Source organism: Indicator indicator, chromosome 14 (assembly GCF_027791375.1).
Source record: "Indicator indicator isolate 239-I01 chromosome 14, UM_Iind_1.1, whole genome shotgun sequence".
Taxonomy (NCBI): domain Eukaryota; kingdom Metazoa; phylum Chordata; class Aves; order Piciformes; family Indicatoridae; genus Indicator; species Indicator indicator.
In genome coordinates, this window is record NC_072023.1 from 11,687,246 (window position 1) to 11,696,995 (window position 9,750).

Genomic DNA, 9,750 nt, shown 5'->3' on the forward strand with positions numbered 1-9,750 from the left:
GGGACATGCTCTGCTGGGAAGATGAGTGTAGGGGCTCATTGCCGACGTAGTGAGGCAACAGAGCATGCTCGGAGTGCAAAGGCACGGCGGGGATTTCGGTGCTGAGCTGCGGGCCTCTACCGAGTGTGCTCGGACAAGGCAGCCCGTGAAACCCACCGATTAGAGTTTGCATCCGGCCGGAATGACCCTTGCCAGTCAAGGCTGCTGCTGTGTGCCCAAGGACCAGACTGATGCGGAGTCTCTGCTCTAGAAGCACCAGAAACAGGAAAGTGGGTTGTGGATGGAGAAAACAAGTTTTTCTACACGCCATACTCTCAGACACTGCAGCAGTCGATTCAGCCACAATCGCAAACAAGCAAACCAGAAGTTACACGAGGCGGGAAAATCTGCCACCAAAACTACAGCACACGACTGAAAAACAACGGGTCAGGGGCTGCAAGGGGAGAAGCCCCAGCACACTCCGCTCCGAGATCGGGTCCCACGGACAGCTGTGGTCGAGGCAGCCCCAGTCAGAAAAGTCTGACATTCTAGGGTCCCCTGCGCCCAGCCTGCCGCTCCCCCATCCCACTTCCTCCGTCGGGAAGCGGCCAACCCTTGTGCGTGGCAACTCCCCTCGGAGGCACCGAGGCTGTCCCCGTGTGCGTGGCGCCTCTCCAGGGCGGGGGCTCGGGCGGGGCGGGGAGCCTGGCGCTGCCCGGGCCGACGCCCCCGCCCTTCCTCCATCCCTCCCCCGCCCGCTGCTGCTGCTCCGGCTCCGCGTACGACGGCGGCGTCCCGCCATGTCGGCTGCGAAGCACCGGGGCCCTAAGGGGGGCAGTCCGCCCGCCGCCGCTAACGAGAGGGGCGCGCAGCCAGGCGGCGCCGAGGAAGCGACGACGAAGAAGCCGCCGTCGTCGTCTCACGGCCGAGGCGGCAGGGCCGCCGCGGGGGGAGGAGGGGGTCGCTCCGGTGCCAGTCCTCGCCGCGGCTGGGCGCTGCTCCTGGGCGCCGCGATGGTGCTGGGCGCCGCGCTACCTGCCGGCTGGTACGTGCGGCAGCTGCGAGAGGAGGTCGGGCGGAGCGCCCAGGAGAGGGAGGCCTCCGGCCGGCAGCGTCAGGAGCTGGCCGCCACCCTGGACGCCGTGGTGCAGAAGGTAGCGCAGCGCCGGGCACTGTCGGAGGGCGGGCGGGGTGTCCCGCGGGGCAGCTCTGCGGCAGCTTCGCTCGGAGAGGGCATCCCGAGGTTCCGGGAGCATCGGGCGCTAGGCGTTTCTCGGCGGGGCTGGAGGAAGAAGCTGTTCCTGCAGGAGGGGGCACAGGGACTTCAACCCTTAAAATAAGCAGCCGCGCAGCCCTTGCATGGCCAGGCTTGCGGCAAAGCAGACGTGGCCCATTCTCCCCTCCCCCCCCCCCCCCCCCCGGCTTTCCCCCTCAGTGCTCCCTCCGCAAAGATGCTTTCATGGCATTAGAGGGACAAATCGAGTCTGGGCAGCAGTGTGCCCCGCGCCTGCAAACGTGGCCTCGGTAAGGCGAGAAATCCCTGGCAGGCAGTGCAGAACAGAATGAGGCCGGGCCGAGGCGGGGGGGGATACCCCGCGGCGGGCCAGCGAACGGCCCCCGGGACAGCCCACAGCCGGCTGCTTGCCCAGCGTGCTCTTCCAGGGCTGGAGCATGAAGCCATTTTATATAATGCAGTCAGCACGCTTACGTGTTGGCAGAGGTGCAGACCTAAGGATTTGAGAGCCTCCTGGCGCTAATTTTCTATATTTGATTCACACAATTCATTTGAAAGCAAGCGTGGCAGGTAGGCTGCTCTGTCACCTCGTTGAGCAGACGGGTGTGCACACCAAGGGAGACGGTGCGGCAGCATGGTCGGATGTGGCAGGATCCTACCTCGACATCCCTGCGTGGTGTAGAAAAAAAATTGTGCCGGCTTCACCAAACAGCAGAGGCCATACCAGAAACGCTACTCCTGCCATACACTGCCTTCCAAATTCCTGCCACTGCTTCCAGCCAAGCGTAGCAAGACTCGCCGTATCTGTGGGCTGCCCAGGACTGTGGAAGAATTGTTAGCTTATTGGCAAAGGGTGTGGCTCATACGAAGCAAAAGAAATGTGCGTTTTTCTCCTCATTTTTTCATTCAGGTGTTACTAGCCCCCAGGCTAGAGCTTCATAAATGGCCATGTCCATCTGGATGTGCCTTGGAGTGCCTAAAACCTTTAAAATTGGCACATGTAAAAGTATCATCATCAATCAAGTTCTTTCCTAGGGAGTAGTTAAATTGGTTGGATATCAGTGTGCAAAGCTATGACTGAGTTGGATCAAAGAAAACAAAATTCCTGTCTCAGCTTGATTGCTTTCTGCACAGCTCACTGTGCTGATACCCTGTATTTCTTGCAAGCTTGGACCTGGGCTGATGGTGGAGGGACAGGGTGTTGGGGATACGTACTGGCAGGGATTCTCCATCCATTCTGTGGCACTCCTGGCAGCACAGCATCCTGCACATGTGGAGTTTGTAGGGTTAGTCTTGGTATTTCCTCTCCCTTACAACAAGGAGGAAGAGGAAGTCTCTCAGGCAGGAAAAGGGCTGTAAACTTCAGGGCTACAATGTTGTTTCTGAAGCTAACTTGGGATTTTTACGCAGTGATGGCTGGGCATGATTTGGACTAGCAAATATTGTTTTTTCCCTAGATTTTAAGGCATTTTTACAGTCTCTATGTAGGAAGGAAAAAATTGCAATGTGAGGGAATGCAGGATGTAAGATTACAATCTATAAGTATAGAACTCAGACGTATGTGCAGTATCTAAGCCCCTCCAAGCATAGGAATGGGTACAATCTGCTGCCTCCTATATCCATGTCATTGCAGAAAATCCTGGGTATATGTTACATGTTCTAGGAGATGGGTATATAAAATAAGTTTATAAATAGTTTCAAAGAGAACTGAAACTTCACTTGTCTGTGTATAGCAAATGGCAGATGTTGGGCACACAGTAAATGCAAGAATGGGGGGAAAGAGATTACACAGTTTCAATGTAACCCTTGAAAGCTTTGCTTGCTATGGTTCGGTGTTGTCTTTACAGAAGAACATACTTGAGGGAGAGGAGACCAGGCTGTATTTCATTGCTTTACAAAAGTGCAGGGTCCTGCGTTGTACTCGCAAGAGTGCCATCAGCACAGGCTGCTGTGTGGAAATGGCTTTGCCCTTCAGTCTTTTACTGCCATCAGTCCTGTCAGGACTAAGCGTTGTTTAAACTTACCTGCTTTGCACATCAGCAGTAGGAGGAGAAACGAAATAGTGTGGAAGTTTAGTCTTTAATATAGCACAATTCCCAGAGAGGCCAAATTGTTTGGTGTTTTAAAAACAAGATAGAGAAGACATAGTTGTTAGCTATAGATACACGTTCATGTGCTATTTATAATGCTAAGCTTTTCCAGGGCTATGATTTTGAACTTTATGAGCCATGAACACCTGTCTCAGTTTAGTTTGGAGCAGACAGAAAAAAAGTATTTTACCTCTCCCAAAAAGGAGTAAAATAAAACCACTCCAAACAGAATTGGAAATTCAAATGGATATACTATTTACAATTATTGGATATACTATTTACAGTTATTTACACTATGTACATATATGCAAAAACACCTGGGTTCACATTTCAGCTTATGACTGTTCAGCAAGCCATAAATGCCCCAACAACCCAGGCTTCCATGCCCTCCCAGGCCTCCTACTCTTCCTCCCTACCCTCCCAAGCTTGCCCGCTTGGCTCCGCTACCAGGCTAGTTTTGTCCCAACCCACCCACATTCCAAGAGATCCCATGCCAAGGGGGGAAAGAGAAAGGCAGAAGGAAGGCCAGAAAAAAAGGACCAAATAACTCTGCACTCCACTTATATAGCAGATACAGGGCTTATGGGATAAAATAACAGAGCTTACGATTTCCGGTGGCTATGCAGTCCCTTGGAGGACTGTCAGCTCTGGTTCTTAAAGGCATTTGGCCTTAACCCACCACACCACCAAACAGGGAAACTAGCACACAGCTGCACCCACAAACCCAACCTAATCTGCAGTGAGTTTTACCCCTCTCATGTGACGGGCTTACTTTTGGTACTGGTGGTTCTTGCTTAGGACAGAACAGATTAGAAGTTGGTCTAGTTTGAAGACCCCAGTTCTCTTTGTTATGTTAGAGCTCTTTGATCTTTAAGCCGCTGGCTCAGCTGAAGGTGTAGGAGAATACCTTCAAGTTACACCTTGAGCATTGCCTGAATGCAGTGGAAGAGCAGTTAGAAAGTACTTCCACTCTGGGGGTGGTGGGGTGGGATCCATCTCTGTTGAATGTACAGCAGCAGAGACATGGTCCTGTGGAGAGTTCTCTTGGCCCATTTCCTAAGCCTTTTCTTACACTAATGACTGAAGATAGTTAATTGCAATTATGAATTCTGTCATTTGATCAGAATGCATTGAAGAAAATGTGTCATAAGAGGAGGAGTAGAACTTACCTGTCTCCTCCTTTTAGATTTCTGAGGTCCATTTATAGTGATACAGAAAAATATGTGGAAAAGATCAGAATTGAGAGGTAAGAAGACATGGTGAAAATGAGGTTGATAAGTCAGTGTGATGGCTGCTGCCTTGCTCAATACATATGGCAATGTTGCCTGATTCTTCACCCTTCTCACACCGTAGCTTGTTTCTAGCTTCGAATGTGAGCACTAGATAATAGAAATGGAATGGAATAAAGCTGGAAGTGGGGAGATTCAGGCTGAACGTGAGGAAGAAGTTCTTCACCATGAGAGTGGTGAGAGCCTGGAATGGGTTGTCCAGGGAGGTGGTTGGGGCCCCATCCCTGGAGGTGTTTAAAGCCAGGCTGGATGAGGCTCTGGCCAGCCTGATCTAGTGTGAGGTGTCCCTGCCCATGGCAGGGGGGTTGGAACTAGATGATCCTTGTGGTCCCTTCCAACCCTGACTGATTCTATGATAAATGTGTGAGTGTGAAGTCATTACAAACCTTTTTACAGAAGAGAAGGGGAAAAGTTATGGGTATTCTTCAAATTGCAAGGATTTGTTGGAGCAAGGGCAAGTCTTACTGGACAAACTCTACAGTCCTTACACAGTGTAGGCTTCCATAAAGACAAAGGAGGATTTAGCCAGAGATTTAGTCTTGTGAATATATGTATGAATAACTTAGTTTCTAATAAGTAAATTTGCTTAGGTATTTTGAAAATAATTTATAGGTTCAGAGTCTGACTGGAAACTGCTAGAGCCTCTTTCAAAACAGAAAAGAAAATAGAAGCTCTGTATATTTCTTTCTAAGAATAAATAAAATATACTGCCTTCTATTTATAAAATAAAACCACTCCTCCAGCTGTGTATCTAATCAGTAAACATGGCAGCCCATGTGGCACAACTGATTAAGAAACCTCTCAGACAGAAGCATGAGGCAAGCCAACATGCTTTACTCAGCTTTTGCCATCCTGCCAAAGCCTTGAGGTATTTTCTATGTGATGGATTCCTGTTAGAGCCAGTGGGAGTTCTGACACTGCTTTAGAAAGTTTAAAGCAACCCACAAATGCACAAAAAGATTTCTCCACAGTCTTGAGACTCTGCTTGGCCTCAGAATTAAGTAAAGTGTGCTTCTGGAACTCTTGGTGTGCGTGGATCTTACCTTTAGATGTGAGAACAAATGAATGTAGTGGCCACTCATTCCCTGAACTTTCCTCTGTTGCTGCTACTAAAACCAACTAGTTTTTGTAATAGGGAAGCTTAATAGCGTGCCTGATTCAGTGGTAACAACTTTCTGTGAGTATTAACTTGGGATAGATGCAAGTCAGTCCACTTGGCAGCTGCTATGGCTTCCTTCTCTACCTGTGTACTTGGATGTGCCCCTGTTCACTAACAGCATGAGTGTGAATAACAAGGTACTAAGTATTTCAAACGTTAAAGCCTTTTTATGGTTCTTATCTTAAAATGTAGTTAACAAGAAAAATTTGTGTCTAGGAGCAGCAAAATGTCGTGATTACTATTCTCATACCCCAGCCATTCCCAGCTTTCCTTTCCCCTTAATTTTTCCTGTTACTCTTTCTCTCTACTTTGAAACTCCTTTAATCTTCAGAAATTGGTCCAGATGCAGATTCTGGAGAACTGAGCTTGATTTTTTTTTTACTGCAGCAGATTTCCTGGGTTGACTGTGTCACGTCAGTGAGACCAAGGATCCTCATGTATGCATCTATAGAGCTGAAGGTCTGTAGATGCTGGGTGGTGCCATAGGGTCACCTCAGGTAGGGAGTATAAAAGATCAAGGTGATCATTTAATATAGTAACAAGGGTCATAACAATCTTAGGCACAAAGGGTGAGGATGAATTTTTAAGTATTAACCATCTGGATTTCTGTTTTAGGTGCGTTCCCTTCAAGCCACGTTTGGAGAATTTGAGTCCATGATGAAAATTGCACAGCAGAAACAGGAGGTTACTGAGAAGGCTGTGAAACAAGGGGAGAGTGAAATAAACCGGATAAGTGAAGTGCTTCAGAAGCTGCAAAATGAAATTTTGAAAGACTTGTCTGATGGCATCCACATGGTGAAGGATGCAAGGGAACGAGACTTCACATCTCTGGAGAACACAGTAGAAGAGAGACTAACAGAGCTAACCAAGTCTATAAATGACAACATTGCAGTATTCACTAAAGTCCAGCAAAGGAGCCAAGATGAGATCAACAATATGAAAGCAAAGGTTGATTCACTAGAAGAGGCAGATATATATAAACATGAAATTAAGGTGCTAAAAGATGCTTTTGATGAGATGCAAGTCTCCATAAAAAACAAAGAAAAGGACATAGAGACCTTGAAGAGTACAATAGACTCCATGGAGTCTGATGTGTATACTGAAGTGAAAGAGCTAATCAACCTCAAACAAGAACATGAGAAATTCAAAGAGGCTGCAGATACTGAACACCTTTCATTAAAAGCTTTACAGGAGAAAGTTCTAAGAGCTGAGGATTCTATTATACAGCTCCCCAATGACATTAAAAGGCTAGATGAAGATTTACTGCAAGTTAAAGCTGACCTCAACAAATGGGAAGAAAATGAACTCTTCAGAAAGGCATTGGAAACTTTTGGGAAGAACAGTGAAGGACTGGACTCTCGACTGAGGCACATAGAAGACAACCTAGAGTCTCTAACTTCTGTTGCAGCTCAAAACAGTGAAAAGTTGCAGTCTTTCTTTTCTAAGGAGGCAGAGTATGAGAACAAGCTCAGTACCCTAGAACAAAGCATCACTGCTCTACAGGGAGTCTCAGATCTGGATGTAACTTCAGTCACAGACATTTTGAAAAATCTTGGTGAATCACAGACCTCACTGTACAATGACGTGGAAAACTTGAGGAGAAGTATCAGTGACCTGCCATCCTCTGGTGCTCTTCAGGATGTCCAGAAGCAAATTAGTACTTTGTTGGATCAAGGAACTCTTCAGACAGATCAAGCACATTCTCAAGGCTATCTTGAAAAATTTTCTTCTGTGGAAGGCTCTGTAGATGAACTGAGATCTTCTGTCAGTCAGGTTGATTCTGATTTGAAAATGATAAGAACTGCAGTGGATAGTTTAGTCGCCTACTCGGTGAAAATTGAAAATAATGAGAACAACTTGGAGTCTGTGAAGAGCTCAATAGATGATCTGAGGAATGATCTGGAAAGATTATTTGTGAAAGTAGAGAAAATACACGAAAAAGTTTAGGTGGCAGTGCTCCTTGTGCAAACAGTGGGTTAAGGAGAGTAGCTTTTGTATGCCCATTTTTTTCAATTATTTTTAAAAGCAATTTGATACCTCCAAAGAGAATAAGAATACTTTAATAATAGGGACAGTTCTGCTTATTTCATTTATTTCTTTTTTGTGTAGTGTTTTTTTGGGTTGTTTGTTTTTATTTTTAAATTTTCTGTTAAGAAAACATGAGTTTAGTTGGGGGTTGAATTTCTAAGGGCTCATCTCTATAAAGTTGTACAGCTGTAACTGTAGTGGTGTAACTAAGACACTACAGCATCGTTAGCATGAGCACATATTTAATGGCTTGAAGGTATTTCACTTTATGACACTAGATGTGCCACACAGAAGGGCCACAGCTGTTCTGGTGCAAAAAGTACACTGCTGTACACACTGAGACTTCTGTTGGTAGGTTTTGTGTTAAGAAACAAATGAACAGAACTACACCCTTATACTGTCTTAAACCTTTTAGATGTGTAGACTTACACGTGGACCATGTTTGAAGCAACTTAGCCATTTCTGCAGTTTGGGACTTAGCCATGTTTACCAGGTCAGCTGAGCTGTATTGTATTTCTGTGAGTCCTTAGTCTGTACCAAGGAGCTAACATGGGACTAGCTGACCCTCAGAAAGGGAAGGTTTTAATTTACTGGCATTGCCTGGGGCTAAGACCTAAGAGAGGTGTTCTGTCACATGGCTGGAGAGATTCATTCTTTGTGATCACATGCCTCTGCCAAAATCTTCAGTTGCTGGGGCAGGAACTTGGTGCTTAGAGGGGAAATCTGAAGGATGGGATTAATTTCAAGAGGGTACAGCAGTATTTTTGTCTTACTCTTGGACTCTTAATGTGATTAGATTGTATCTTTCCTGGAAAGGCCTAATTTGTCTGTGAGACAGGCTTTTCTGTAAAAATGATCATGAATGAGGAAAGAGAAGGATCAAGTTTCCTTCCATGTATAGCAAGCATGTTAATAATAATAGTTCACTCTAAAACACACAAAGGGGAAAATCACCATGAAATCAGCAGAATTGCTTCTAAGGCATATACATTTCCAAGTTTTCATACAGCTGACAGTGACCTGAACTCTTGTTACATATTCAGGACTTGGTGCCTGATCCTTGTCACTATTGTTGTCGCTGGGTGACTGCCTGGGGCATTGGTAGCAAAGGATCCTTCTAGGAACTGGCTGAGAGTGAGGAAACAGTGTCAGAATTCTTCAGATGTTATTTGAAAAACCACTTCCTCATGGAACTTGCTTGCTTTTCTGTGTGGGGTGGGTTTTTTGGTTGGTGGTTGGTCGGTTTGTGTGTGTGCTTTTGTTTTTTTTTTCCCTTTGGGGTTTTTTTTTAGGATTTCAGATGTCCCTCCTTTTCAAGGTTACTTTTGAACTTTCTCCAAAGAATTGGGAAATGAGTCTGCACACAGATACCTAGAAAATAGGTTGTGAACGTCACGTCCACCTCAGCCTGCATTAGCCAAATCTGTGGCTATGTTAGAAGAATTCCTAGAAACAGCAGAAGTAGTGTGCTTGTGGAAGCAGCACAGGTGAAAAGCTGCTCTGCCAGGTAAATAAGATACTGATCCATAGCTAATGTTGTTTCCACTATAAACAGGAAAGAATTGTTGGCAAAGGGTCCTATGACATTACGGTAACTCTTGTCACTGTTGGAACTGCACTGTTCTTTGTTGACTTCTCAAGTTCTTGAACAATGTTGTTTAGGTTACTGTGAAATGAACTGTATGGCTTATTTGCAATATTTTTAATACATAATAAACATTTGGAATATTCTTTGCAACTTTTTCTGATTGCTTGTTACTTAAAGTTGTGTTTCTCAGTATGCTTCCAGTGGGGTACAGGAAAGGATTTGGAGGAAGTGCTTAATGTGACACAGGCCTATACTTGTTCTCTGCTTTCTTGGGGGACAGTCCTGTGGAGGCAGTCCTGTCTATTGTGGTTGCAGGCAAGGTCTAGAAAACAGGATTTGAGTCAGATCAATGTCATCAGGATTGACCATCAGGCTCAGAAGCC

The 9,750-nt window shown here is 46.1% G+C and overlaps 1 protein-coding gene across 1 annotated transcript; it reads left to right on the plus strand.

Moving 5' to 3' along the window:
• Positions 1-764: 764 nt before the first annotated feature.
• CKAP4 (cytoskeleton associated protein 4) lies at positions 765-8,253 on the plus strand. The gene is made up of 2 exons (XM_054386579.1): positions 765-1,133; positions 6,367-8,253. The coding sequence occupies exons 1-2, from the start codon at positions 780-782 to the stop codon at positions 7,696-7,698; spliced, it is 1,686 nt and encodes a 561-aa protein (XP_054242554.1). The 5' UTR covers positions 765-779; the 3' UTR covers positions 7,699-8,253.
• Positions 8,254-9,750: the final 1,497 nt, after the last annotated feature.